A 14890-nucleotide genomic window follows, 5' to 3' on the forward strand; every position below is an offset into this window, starting at 1 on the left:
AAAAAAAAAAAAAAAAAAAAAAAAAAAAAAAAAAAAAAAAAGAAATAAAAAAAAAAAAAAAAAAAAAAAAAAAAAAAAAAAAGAAGAAGAAGAAGAAGTTCATTAGAACACTTGTTGTTACTTTATTCAAAGAAGTTGATAAAGATCAAAAACTTTTTGCTTTTATCTAAAAACTTAAGTGAATGAATTTATTGAAAAATCTAAAAAAGTTTCTGCAATTTGGTGAATCCATTTTGCACAACTATGGCTTTTAAGCCCAATTTTTATTATATAGTATATGATATAGAACGAAGAATGTGTAGGTAATTATGTATTCCTCTAGAGTAGATATATATCCTATATATATTTGACCACATAAGTAATTAATGTTGAAAGATTCCTGAGTCACACAAGGAAATGCACATGCTTGTGAGTATATGAATTCCCACTGAATCTCACTTTTTGTATGTATGCATGCGGATTCCTATGTAAAAAGTTGGCATCTAAATTCGGGAAAAAAATTATATAAAGTGACAATTTTAATCCATTCCTCTGTGTCTTTTAACCAATAAAAATAAAAATAATCTTATTTTACAAAAACAATTGTATATTAAATGTTTTTGATAAATATAGAAATATGAAATATGACACTTTCGTTATTTGTATTTCCTATTTGGATTGAGTTAGATACGGAAAAAAATTATTTTTATTAACAAGGCATGATGTTGGGATATGCCATGAAATCAAATTTAAATTTGACTTGATTTATATTATATGTTATTTTTCTCATTATTTACTCCATTCCTCTATGCCATTTAACCAATAGAAATAAAATTAATCTAAAACAATTATATATTAAATATTTTTGATAAATTTAGAAATATGAAAGTGATATTTTTATTATTATTTGTATCTCTTATTTAGGATTGAGTTAGATGTTAAGAAAATTAACAAATTATTTTTATTGATAAGGCATGATGTTGAGATATGCCATGAGAAACATAAATTTTAAAATTATTATATGAAATGCTAGACTAACTTTGTAAGAAATTTGACTTAATTTATATTGCATGTTATTTTTCTCATTATTTCATCAAGGGAATTCGGAATCCTGCTAGTGAGTGGGTTACAGATGAAAATGTTGTGTCTGATATTTTTGTTGATTTCTATTCCAGGTTATTTACTTCCTCAAGGCCGCATGATTTGGAGAGAGTCTTGGATGAGGTGCAACCGGTGGTGAGTTCCTCCATGAATGCCGAGTTGACTAAGCCCTATACTAGGGAGGAGGTGGACTTGGCTATCAAAAGCATGGCACCTATGACCGCCCCTAGCCCTGATGGGATGCCCCCTATCTTCTACCAAACTTTTTGGCCGAGTATTGGCTTGGAGGTTTCAGATGTTGTTCTATCATGCCTTAATTCAGGTACTCTGTTGAAATCTATAATCACACTTTTATTACCCTTATTCCTAAGGTTAATAACCCCGAATTAGTGTTTGAATTCAGACCTATTAGTCTTTGCAATGTTATTTACAAAATTCTTAGCAAAGTCATAGCTAATAGGTTGAAGCCCATTCTCAATTCTATTATCTCAGAAGCCCAAAGTGCTTTCACTGCGGATCGTTTGATTACAGATAATATCTTAATTGCTTTTGAGTCATTGCATCATATGAAGACTCAATGTTCAGGGAAGGAAGGTTATATGGCTCTGAAGCTCGACATGAGTAAAGCCTACGATAGGGTAGAGTGGCTATTTTTGGAGAATATTCTATTGAAGATGGGTTTTCAGGAGTCCTGGGTGAAGATGATCATGGAATGCATCACTACGGTCACATACTCAATTATGATTAATGGAAAGCCTCAGGGCTTGATCACACCCTCTTGAGGTCTTCGCCAAGGGGACTCTTTATCTTCTTTCCTATTTCTCTTTTGTGCTGAGGGGCTTCATGCTTTACTGTCTAAGGCAGCCATGGATGGGGAAATTAGAGGGTACTCTTTGTGTAGAGCTAGTCCAAGAATTACTCACTTGTTTTTTGCCGATGACTATCTGCTGTTTTGTAGAGCCAACCCTACGAAGTGTGGAAAAATTCTTCAAATCCTCTCTTGGTATGAAGTGGCTTCTGTGTAGAAGGTGATTACTGAGAAAACTACAGCCTTTTTTAGTAAAAATACCTCAGAGGAGGTAAAGGAGACTTTAAGAGTCTTGTTGGGTGTTCCGGTCATTAGAGATTATGAGAAATACTTGGGGCTTCCCTCGTTTGTGGGTTGTCAGAAAAAAGCTTGCTTTACAAAAATTAAAGAGCGTATTTGGGCTAAAATGCAAGGGCGGAAGGAGAAGTTGTTATCTCAAGCCGGAAAAGAAGTCATGATAAAGGCTGTGGTCCAATCAATCCCTACATATTCCATGAGTGTCTTCCGCTTACCTGTGGGTCTTCTTAAAAATATTGAGGCGATGATCCGGAAATTTTGGTGGGGGTGTGCAGAGAATTCTAGAAAAATTCATTGGGTCAGTTGGAAGACACTTTGCTCTTCCAAGTCGCTAGGAGGTATGGGGTTCCGTGATTTACACTATTTCAATGATGCTTTGCTTGGTAAGCAAGTGTGGCGCTTATTCCATGAGAAGGAGACTTTATTATATAGGGTATTTAGAGCTAAATATTTTCCTTCCGGTGACATTTTTGGGGCTGCTCACAACTCGAGGTGTTCTTTTGCATGGAAGAGCATCATGTTAGCTAGAGATGTGATCTCTAATGGAGCCAAATAGAGGGTAGGGGATGGGAAGGATATTCGGATCTGGCAGCATCGGTGGATTCCGTCTTCAAGGAGTGGGAAGGTTTTGTCTCCTCGGTTAGATTAGTCTTTGGATGTGGTTCAAGATTTGTTCATTCCTGGCACAAAGACTTGGGATTCTAAGCTCATTGACAAATACTTTCTGCCATGGGAAGCTAACGATATTAAGAGTATCTCGCTTAGCGAGCACCACCACTCTGATTTACTGATCTAGCCTCATACTCCAGATGGTTGTTATTCAGTGCGTTTGGCGTATCGCCTTCTGGTAACAGCTCAATCTCAGGACCAGCCGTGTTCCTCTAGTACTGAAGCTAGTAAAAGGCTCTGGAAGGGGGTTTGGAGGATGGAGGTGCCCAACAAAGTGCGTCATTTCATTTGGAGGGCTATTCGTGAGTCTCTGCCTACAAAGAAAAATCTGCTTACGAGGTGTGTAGCTATGGTCTATGTGGGCTGTGCGAAGTCGAAGTGGAGGATAGTATCCATGCATTATGGATGTGTGATGGTGTAAAGCCGATTTGGATGTCTACTCAGTCTTTCTTGTCTCTTCGTGCTCAAAAGTTTTCCACTTTTGCAGATTTGATTGGTTACTTGCTGCAGAACGCTACAACAAGTCAGGTTGCTCTCTTCTCCATGATAGCTTGGGCGATTTGGGAACGGAGGAACAGATTAAGAACGCTTCAGCCTGTTTGGGATGTGGGAGGCGTGGTGAGTAGAGCTTCAGCTCTTTTGCAAGAATTCCGAGAAGTGCAGAAGCAACCTGTGCGTTGGCTGGTACCTAGGGGGGTGGTTAAATGGTCTCTGCCAGCTGAAGGTTTGTTCATAGTTAATTTCGACGAGGCAGTTTTTGAGGACCAAGCTTGTGCAGGATTAGGGGTGGTGCTCAGGGACTCGGCAGGCTTGATAATTGGTACGCTAAGTCAGAAGATCAGGTTCCCTAGCTCCGCGGTGATGGTTGAGGCCCTGGCTGCTCGCAGGGCAGTTGTGTTTGCCAAGGAAATCAGCGTTTTCCAAGTTGTGGTGGAGGGGGATTCTCTGCAAGTAATCAAGGCTGTCAATTCCTCAAGGCAGTCCAAGACTCCATATGGGCACATTATTGATGAGATTAGCTTGCTGTCGTCTTCTTTATTTTGTTGTAATTTTGTCCAAGTCCAACGCGAGGGAAATCAGTTAGCTCATTGCCTTGCACGTCGAGCAGTTGTATCTGCAGATAGTGATGTGTGGATGGAAGACCTTCCACGGGATTTAGATGATGTTTTTTTGTTTGATTTAGTTTAATAAAGTTTCCTTACTGGTTTCTCAAAAAAAAAAAAAGATACCAAAAAAGTGACCATTTTCCTCCCATAATGAGAGGTGAGTAACCAAAAGGTGACTTTGATATTGTTCATGTAAGTAAATCTAAGGTATTTTGAGAATAATAAATAATTTTTGTTAGATTTTTTTTATAGATAGAAGATAGAAATGATAGTATTTTAAATATATGGAAAGTTATTTATAAGATTTTTTTTTTTTTTTTGGCATAAAAATTTCTCTCTATGATTATTTTTTTTTATCATTAGGCTAAGACACTAATTAATTTTTCGTATAAGCGGGATCCGCGGGGATTAAATTTTTGATCTCTTATTCGTCGATAACATTCCATTTGTTTCAACACTATCGTTTTCTTCAAAATAAGTCATTTTCAATTAGTAGTTTTTGGAAAACATCTTATTTTCTTATTTTGGTACCAACCTTTTTTCTTTTTTCTTTTTTTCTGAATATGGTAACAACCTTAAAAATGAAAATATATTTGTTTTTAATAGTTTCCATATTGCCACTTAACTTTCTTTATTTAGCATGATATGAAATTGAGTTGTTTTTTTGAAAAAATGGGAAAACAATATCTAAAAAAAAAATTTCCTTTAACTCAAGATAGTTTTTCTTTGACTTTTTTTATGCTACTAAATATTAGAAAACCTAAATGTTAGGTTCTAAATGGTTAGAATAATTGGAAAATCGTGAACACAAACTTGTCTAGATATAGATCTTAGAGTCTATAGGTATTATTAGACAATATTCAAGGTGATTCAAGTCAAGATTCAAGAACATACAAGCCGCAGGAAGAAGATTTCATCATCTGCCTGGTTCGATCGATCGAAGAACAAGCTCAACTAATCGATAGTCGTATCTACAGAATTTTAATTAAGGCCCAAACAGCAGTTCAAGCCCATTAAGGATAAGGGTTTTAGGTCTACTTCTTCTAGTATATAAAGGAAACCCTAAGCATGTTTTTAAAAGGCTTTTTAGAGAGAGAAGAGTGTGCCTTTTTTGTAGATTTAGGGTTTTATACCCAAAAGCTCTCTATAGTCTTTGTTGAGTTGTATGTTGAATTTTTTGTGAGATTTAGAGGTGTTTACCTTCATACACACACATAAAGCTATCAAAATCAAGATTCACATCAAGAACTTGATGGTTGTTTCAGTTGCTGCATAAGAACATTCAAGAATATCAAGATTCACAAGTAGGAGAACTTGTGGTTACTGCAGATCAAGGAAAGAAGTAGTTCATTGACTCGGAGCTATCATAAGGCCGTGGTAGTAAGTTTTCTACTCAAGGTAGCAATAGAATGTTAGTGGTCTAAGTTCTATTATACAAATTTCAATTCTTTCATAGCGGATTTGCTTTTTACCTTAAAAATAGCTAGGTTAAATCCTCTCCAGGTTTTTTATCGGTTTGGTTTTCTTGGGTTATCATATCGTGTGTTCTTTATATTTCCACTACTTTACATGATATGATTGTTATTATTTTAACCTAGATCTGAATAATAAATCTAAGTATTCACTTGGTTAATTAATTAAGTTAAATAATCTAGTTTACGGGGGTCTAATAACGTACACTAAAAAACTATTTTCACAAGAAAATTTTCATCAAAACAAACAAAGTGCAAAAAAAAATTCGCTAGTTGAACTAACTGGAACCCACTCTTATAATAAATCAAATATAAAAATTTCTTAGAATCTTATAGATTTGCTAAAGTTTTTTTTTAAAAAAAAAATCTTAATAGATCTCTAGTAAAACCAATATATGAATAATTTTTATTAACTTTTAAGAAAGTCAATTCTGATTAAAAAAAAAAGAAAGTCAACTTGACAAAGTCAAAGAACCAATTACAAAAGGAAATGAAAGATTTTGTAGTAGCTATGATGCAAGAAAGGAAATAAAAGATTTTAGAGTTCTATTATAAAATCAATGTCAAATAAACATGTAAGAAAATTATTAGGTATTCTCGGAGTACTATAAATGCGTACTCCTTCCTCTCACATGAATAGTGGGTCCCACTATAAATTTAATTAGTGAAACCTATCATTCATATGAGAAGAGGAAATACGCATTTATAGTATTTCGAGAATATACAATAATTTTTCAAACATGTATTGTTCAACAAAAGTCATAACCTAATTTGGGTAGTAATTACTCAATATGATGAGTTATAAATTAATGCAAAGGTAATTAAATGCTAATTTGTGATAAATGTATATAAGTTTGATTAATGGGTGTCCTTAGAGTATTTTTTAATAAACTATTTTAGAAAAGTTTTAATATCACTTTTATATAAATATAAAAGCCATTAAAAAAATCAATTACTTTTTTTTTCCATAAAAATATTTTTAAAAATACTTCATAAATTAATGTTCTTAGGGTATCTTTAATATATATATATATATATATACACATATATATATATACAAGATAGAATTCTACTCTAGCCTAATCTAAGTATATATGTATGTGAAGCTCCCTCCTGCCCTTGGTCCCTCCAATCCACAAGCACGTATACTTGTGAAGTAACCATCGCACCAATGGTGTGTGGTAGTTAGGGTATTTGTTAATATTTCCCAATATGTATTATAAGCATTAAGTCTTCATTGATTCAAGGAACGCAAGCTAGCTAGTAGCTAGAATCCTTAATTTATTGGTGTAAATCATGTCTTATGACCACAGAGAATGAATGTAAATTATGGTTCCGAATCCCATGTCATCTCCTTGCTTATTTTTGAGAAAGAATACACGTTAAAAATCTCAAGTCCTCTTCTTGCGGATTCTCAACCCAAAAAAAAATGTCTTCTTCTTGCGTGCATATATAAAAGTCTTAAGACTACAAATTGAGCCGACCTCGTATGTACATGAATATATTTATTTATAAAGGGTAAAATAATAAATAAATAAGCCGACCTCTTTAGAAAGTCAAAGCAAATATAATTAATTCCTAATCAACCGAGTACCATGTACTCATGCAATCTTGCTTCTTCTCTTCTTCTTTTTTCTTTTTTTTTGGGATAAACAAGAAAAATATTATGTAACGTAGCTTCTTCTATGTGTATAAATTCCTTCTTCCCCCTCTGCCTCCTCCACCATATACCACCACTTCTATAGTCATTATTCGCTCTCTCAAAAATGACTAAACACATCACAATTCCAAAAAATTTCATGACGATATTCATTGTAACTTTTTTTATGTCCAACGCATTGGCAAAAACCTTGCTCCCACCCAATGATATTGCTGATAGATTTCATAATGATTCTGAGACCATCAAAATAGCCTCTAGTGATTTTGGCCATATAGTTCAAGAAATCCCAGCCGCTGTTTTTTATCCGAACTCCGTAGATGATATTGCAAGCTTAGTAAAATATGCCTACAATAATTCTGTTCCCATTAACGTAGCAGCTAGAGGTCAAGCTCATTCCACATGGGGACAATCTTTGGCTCGTGATGGTGTTGTGGTCAACATGACCTCTTTGGGAAACCGTTTAAATGGGTCTGGAATAATAGTATCGAGCGACTCTTCTTTGGGGTCCTATGCTGATGTAGGAGGCGAGCAACTTTGGATTGATGTGTTGAATACAACACTACAGTATGGTCTTTCACCAGTCTCTTGGGTTGACTACTTGTACCTTACTGTTGGAGGGACACTGTCCAATGCAGGGATCAGTGGCCAATCTTTTCGTTTTGGTCCTCAGATCAGTAATGTTTATGAACTTGATGTTATCACCGGTATGTAAATTCTCTATACTTCTCTCATTTTTCTATGGATTATGGACTTACTAATACCTTAAAGTAATTAGTGTTGCTGTCAAGGACGGAGCCACACTATGACCTAAGAGGGACACTGACACCTTGAGTTGTACCAAGAAAAAAAAATTGTAAATTGAGGCCAAGGGAAATAAAACTCCCCACCTCCAAAATATTATCCTCTCTCTATAAATCAACTCAGACAATTCCACAATTAGCCCAAACAATATCACAATATCAGCCCAAATAACCATAGTCCACAAATCCTTTAGCAAAAGTTTTTATATATAAAATAAACTTAATACAAAATAATATAAAATATTTTACAACCAATTATAAGTACTTTTTCTTTCTACCTAGACCCCCTAACTTTAAATCCTGGATTAGGAATTTAGGAGATTGTGTTTAAACCTTAAATTTAGGGGATTGCCAAAATATATGTCAAGTGATCAAGGGCCTAAGTTGAAAACTTTAGTGGGTTTTTTAAAATTAATATTAATTAAATACTATTTATTTGACTTACAATTTTATATACATTCTTTTTTATTAAAATCGTTCTTCGTTTTTTAGAGGTAAAATTAAGTTTTTGTATTTGGGTTTTATTTACATCTCTTTCATAAGTTAGGAAAATTTTGTCAATGATTATTCGGCACACTCAAAACATATATAGGGGCCTTCTCGGAGGTGAGGAGAAAAAATGCATAGCTCACCTATATTTTTTTCTTTAAAAAAAATAACATTATTTAATTTTAATAAATTTTTATATAATTTTGGAGGTCTTTTGCTTATGCAATTGGGGACCTTAAGTCGGCCCCGTAAATGATGACTCATGTGCATGCATGCACACACATGTATCTATGTATGTGCATATGTCATCGCTTGACATATGTTATGAAAAATTTATGATTGTATTAGTTTGAGTAATGATTACAAGTTGATTACTAGTTGACAACCTGTAATGCATGGGAAAGATTAATAAATTATGATAATTCTTTTCTTTTCTTTTTTTTTTTTTTTATAAATGATAAAAATTCTACTTTAGCCTAATCTAAATGTATATGTTCATGAAACTCTCTCCTGGAGACTTGAACCTCAGCCCTTACCCCCCCCACCCTACAAGCACTATACTTATAGAGTGACCATCGCGCCAATGGTACACGGTGGTTGATCATTCTTAATAGGAATTAGGTTATTTAGCAATTATGGTTTTTATTGAAATACATTTATTATTATTGTGTTTATATTTAGAATTATGTATTCCACTATTTAAAGGAAATATGACTTGGGTACTTGTAAATATAAATAAATTACAATGTGAAAAAAAATTAAATTTTTTGAGAGGGCCATGGCGCCATGATTTACTTGTGGCTCAACTACAGTTCTTGAATACTAAATATTATTTATCATCCAAAACAAAAGAAGCAAATAAAAAATAATAATCTAGTCCTTTTGTGGTTAAACTTAAAAATATATAATATTAAACAAAATTTAGGTACAATTAAATTCAATAATGAGAAATTGGGGAATATGAAACCCTTTTTTACTGCATCGATTCCATACAAGTGAATTTAGTTGAAGTAGAACATTTACAGAAGTGGCCAAGAGTATAACTCAACTAGCACTCCCATGTTTTTAATAAGGACATCCATGCATGGTTTAAATCTACCTTCCTCCTCCTCCATGATTGTAACTATAAAATTATTAAAAGCTTAAACAAAAATTGTGTACAGATCAATCCCTTCCAGACTAAAAAGTAGGGTTGACTTTTCTTTAGTATTTCATCAGCTAATTAAACGTAATAGAAGTGTTGACTCCTCTCAGTTCGTCAACTAATGGAATAATATAATCAATTAGTTTGATCTGCTCCATTCAATATTTTGATAATACGAAGTCTCTTACAAAAAGTTTACGTGCTAGGGTGTCGTGGGTTTGATTATATTAAGTCCCGTAATTTTCTTTATTCATGAAATTCTCTTGTAAAAGTTTACACAGTTGTTAGCTTGTATCCTTATAAAAATGTGGATAATTTTTTAAATAATATAATTAGATGCATATAAAATTCTTGCATAAGTTAAATATCATTGATACCAATCTTATATTATGTTAACTCTTTAAAAAGCCTTGTCATAATATTATTTGTTAGAACAAGCAAGTTATTCATTATTGTTTATTTTTTTGTTAGAAAAAAAAAAATTATCTTCTTACTTCGTAGTTCATAATATAATATTTGTTACTTATCAAAAAATATATATAATATTTGTTATTGTGATGCAATAAATTTATTTCATGTGTGTATTCTTCAAATAAGATATGAACTACTAATTTTTAGAACATGGTATACTCTTTTATTGAAATTTATGTATGAACTAATAATAATTTTTTATACAAAAATCCGGATTACTATAAAATAGATTGGAAGTGGTTTTAAATGGAATTTAAATAGAATAGACTAGAAGTAGTTTATGTGAATTTAAAATAGTTTTTAATAGGTTAAGACATTTGAAGTTTTTTATAGAAGTACAATCATTTTTAATATGAGTCTTTTTATATATTTTTAAGTTTAGATTCTTAAATCTACATGTAAAAATAGTTGACATGAAATGAAGATGTAATAGAAGCACAAATTGAACCCAATTAAAATATAAAAACACTTGTCATCAAATTAGTGGGCAATTAAAAGGACACTTAGCACAAAATTGTAGTTCTTTTAGAATCTAATTTGAATTCTTAATTCTTTCTCAAAAAATAATTTGAATTCTTAATTGAATTTTCTCTTAACCTCCACTTTAATATAGTAATATAAATGATGATTAGTAAGACACATTATATGTGAAAAGAAGAAATAGCACGTAGTTGTACTCCCAGAAAAATAAATAATTACTCCTTAGTGTGACAATTTTTGAATAATTCTTGAGAACAATAATGTGGTATTCTATACTTTCAAATTGATGGTGTGATGAATCTAAATAATGATGCCTACTATTTTGAGAAAAAAAGAGAGTATTACGTCATCGTACCCCGTAGTACTAACTAATAACAACCAAATAAAGTTATGATTACAACAATTTTACAATATCCAATTCGCCTATCACCTTGCACATGGCCCACTAAAGAGAATTTAAAATTGTGGTTGATTCATATGTGAGGCAATAGACAAATTGGGTGAAATTGTTTTGAATTTTTGTTATGCCCCTAGTTTTATTGATAACAAATCCTTTTTTTGAAGATCTTTTTTGGTACATATTTAAGTTTTCTAACATTTATTAGTTGTTTATAAGGCTTTACCTTATATGAGGTTATCTATCTTTCACATAGGGAAAGGTGAATTTGTGACTTGCTCGCCAAAGGAAAACTCCGAGCTATATTATGCGGTGCTTGGAGGCCTAGGTCAATTTGGGATTATAACCAGAGCAAGGATTGCCCTAGAGCCAGCTCCAAAAAGGGTACGTTTTAAGTACACCCCAAATAGGCTGTGATATTCACGAACCTTAAAATTCAGTGATATTACTTGATTTTTTTTTTTCCATGGAGAGAACTTGAAGTCAAATTCTCAGTGTTCCACTTGTTGTAAGCAAAAAACCAAATAATAAATAACAAAAAAAAAAAATTAGGAATTTCAGATTGTGAGATGTGCTTATTTCCTATTCCTGTTTATCATTTTCGTATGTTTAATTTGTTTTAATTGCAATGAATTTGTTTGTAGGTTAAGTGGTTACGACTGTTTTACAGTGACTTCTCTGCGTTTACTAAAGATCAAGAGAATTTGATCTCAAAAAATGAAAGGAGGGACAACAAAGCACTTAATTATTTAGAAGGCATGCTTCTACTAAACCAAGGTCCTCAAGATCTTTCCTTTTACCCCGTATCTGCCTACGCAAGAATAAATTCGCTAGTAACCCAATATGGCATCATCTACTGCCTAGAAGCAGCCAAATATTATTATGATGACAGAGAAAGTAGGGTGGAAAAGGTACATTGCAATCACAATTCTCAGTATAATTTCTGTCCTTTATTTCCGTGAAAACTGTGTTAAATGGATGGGGCATAATCATATCATCTCAGTGCCTTGTACCTATCTCGTTCTTTGTTCAGGGTCAAAAAAGCCCGCAAAGGAAAAGAGAAGAACATGTCGGGGTAAAGTGGAGTCGTTTTGTCATTCTTAGTGAGATGTAATAAGCATTAATCATGGTCTAACAAAGGCAAAAAAATATGACTATAACCAATTTTGTAGCTAAATTTTGTCCAAAGAATATTATGTTTCGGATTATATGCTTATCTTTCTCACAACAGGTGGGTCTCACGTGTTGTGAGAGAGATAAGTATATACATCTAAAACATGATATTCTCTCTCGTAATGAAGACGAGAAAAAGGAAAATAGAGTGGTGGTCAAATAATAAAATAATATATACACATACATACATATAGGGCGGAGCCAAAAAATTTGTTTTAGGGGACCAAATTATGGTACCCAAGAGTAATATAATGATTAATTTGATCACTATTATTTATTCCCTTTCTTTCTTGTGTAGGAGCTACTAGATTTGCTCAAAGGGAACCTAGGCTTTCTACCTGATTTTATGTTCGAGAAAGATGTAACATACATGGAATTCTTGAATAGAGTCAGAAGTTCAGAGTTATTTCTTAGATCAAAAGGACAATGGGAAGTTCCTCATCCATGGTTGAATCTCTTTGTACCTGAATCTCGTATCTTGGATTTCAATTCGGGCGTTTTGAAGAACATCATTCTTAAGCAAAAAATTCCCGCAGGAATTGTCCTAATTTACCCCATGAACCGAAACAAGTAAGATCTTTAAGTTACTATATATGCACCTATTGTTTAAATACTAAAAAAAATATATGTATGATTTTGATCCTTTTTTTTTTCATTTGATTATTATATAAGTAAATGTTAAATGTTTAATTGTAGGTGGGATGATAAGATGTCTGTGGTTATACCGGATGAAGATGTTTTCTACGTTGTAAGTATGCTGCATTCAAGTGGATTCAATAAATGGGAGGCATATGATAACCAAAACAAAGAGATATTACAATTCTGTGATGATGCCGGTATTCAAGTTAAGCCGTATCTTGGACATTATGCAACACAGGAAGATTGGATAAACCATTTTGGCTCGAAGTGGGAATCATTTAGGGCACGAAAAGCTCTGTTCGACCCTAAAATGATATTATCTCCAGGGCAGAGAATATTCAATAACAATTAGGGGTGTTTAGTTTGGATGAATCCACATTATTATTATTCTTAGTGTTAGATTCTTGGAAACGTGATGCCTCACTATTTCGAAAGTCGGGGAATATAAATATTTATATTTTAGTTTTTTTTTTTTTTTTTTTTTTTTTTTAAGGCAAAGCAGTTACCTATTTTGTTGATTATGAACATATCTAATAAATTTCCTTTAAATATAAGATCCTTAAATTTGGTTTATTTCTAGAATTCTTACAAGTTTTTTTTTTTTTTAAATATTCTCTGATTCATAAACATAATATTAAGTCTTTTTATTTTTTATTTAAAAAGGGTTTTTTTAATAAAATTTAATATTAAATGTCAATTTACAATCATTATTTTTAATTTATTGTTATTGTTAAAGGGTAAGGTGGAATGGGTAAAATTGACCATTATAAAAAAATATAACTTTTTCCTTGTGTGATTAGCAACTAAATGTGAGAATGTTAATTAGGAAATCTTTCAACATTCCTGAGAATTTTAAAATTTTACTCCATACCAAACGCCTCCATAAGGCATGTTTCGTGTGATTCTAGTTTTAATTTACAAAGAAAGTAATTGGTATGTTATGATAGCAGCAGTTAAAAAGACTAGTTAGACCCCTCAAAAAAAAAATTTGTGTAATAAGGGGCCTACTGGGATTCTCAATATGAAGTTACTTCTCTTCTCTGCTCTTTTCTTTTTCTTCTAATGGCTCACATGAGCAAAGATATAAGGATTGAGTTCCTACACAGGATCGATGAGAGGATTCTGGGGATCGAATTGTAGAATCAGCAGAAGGATCATAAGATCCTACTTTCTTATTAAAGAAATATACTAAAAAATACCTATAATTATAATTAATAATATATATTAAAGAAACATTTAATAAAATCAATTTTTGACATAAATTACTAATAAAATGCAAAGTACCAAATTATAAATATATAAAAAAAAATTTCAAAGTTTAATAGTTACAACGCAAAAATACATAATTCTAAGTTCTAACACCAAAAACATACATAATGTCTCACATAAACAACTCTAAAAAAATAACAATACCTAATGTCTCGTATAAACAACACAAAGCAAATAACAATTCCATTAAACAATTACTAAGATAGTAAGATTCATCAAACAATCTTTCTAATGTTCAGAAATTGTAATTAGTGAGTGTTTGTGTTAGGCAACTAAGTAACTAATCAGCATCCTAATTATACCACAAAAAAAAAAAAAAAACTCTCTGTCAACATCGATAGTCTCTCTCATAGTTGCACCACCGTGCTCGCACTCGCTCTAGTCACTTCTCTTCTCTTCTATCTTCTGTGATTTTGTTGATTAGGTTAAGGCATTAAGGTGATGTGAGACTTAGGGGTTTTTTTCTTCTTTTTTTTTTATTTAAAAATTTATCAAATTAGGCTAGAGTTGCTTGGTTGATCTGTTTATTACAGGGTTTTTTTTTTTAATCAGTTTGGGCCCTTTGGGCTCCATTTGGAGCCCCAAAATAAGCAAAATAGATAAATAAATAAATTGAATTTTCCTTCATTGCACAAGATCTTTAATATTGTTATGGGATCAGGATTCCATACAGATCTCACTTTAGTAAAGATCCTAATGAAATTCTGGACGTTTTAGAGATGTAGGATCTTTAAGAAGCTAAGATTCAAATTAAGATACTGATAACCATGCATATGAGCGTTATACACACACACACACACACTAGGTGTATGTATATAATATCATGAGGCTTTTTTTTTTTTATATAGTATCATAATTTTTCATTCAATCCAATTTAAGGTTTACACATTTTCTCATTAATATTACGCATTTAGAACTACTAATACAACCAAGAGT

At 32.2% G+C, this 14890-nt stretch overlaps 1 protein-coding gene across 1 annotated transcript; it reads left to right on the forward strand.

Annotated features, from left to right (window-relative positions):
* Positions 1 to 7160: 7160 nt before the first annotated feature.
* Positions 7161 to 13096, forward strand: LOC112004285 (cytokinin dehydrogenase 3). Its single transcript, XM_065772332.1, has 5 exons — positions 7161 to 7796; positions 11130 to 11257; positions 11518 to 11784; positions 12348 to 12616; positions 12743 to 13096. Exons 1-5 carry the CDS (start codon positions 7199 to 7201, stop codon positions 13035 to 13037), a joined length of 1557 nt encoding a protein of 518 aa, XP_065628404.1. The 5' UTR covers positions 7161 to 7198; the 3' UTR covers positions 13038 to 13096.
* Positions 13097 to 14890: the final 1794 nt, after the last annotated feature.

Source organism: Quercus suber, unplaced genomic scaffold, assembly GCF_002906115.3.
Source record: "Quercus suber isolate HL8 unplaced genomic scaffold, Cork oak 2.0 scaffold_56, whole genome shotgun sequence".
NCBI classification, from domain to species: domain Eukaryota; kingdom Viridiplantae; phylum Streptophyta; class Magnoliopsida; order Fagales; family Fagaceae; genus Quercus; species Quercus suber.

Bases quoted from the DNA above. Each gene is read 5' to 3' on its own strand.
- LOC112004285 (XM_065772332.1), top strand. From the start codon at position 7,199: ATGACTAAACACATCACAATTCCAAAAAATTTCATGACGATATTCATT. The intron at 11,785-12,347 runs GTACATTGCAAT...CTTGTGTAGGAG, and splicing joins GAGAAAGTAGGGTGGAAAAG to CTACTAGATTTGCTCAAAGG. The intron at 12,617-12,742 runs GTAAGATCTTTA...GTTTAATTGTAG, and splicing joins TACCCCATGAACCGAAACAA to GTGGGATGATAAGATGTCTG.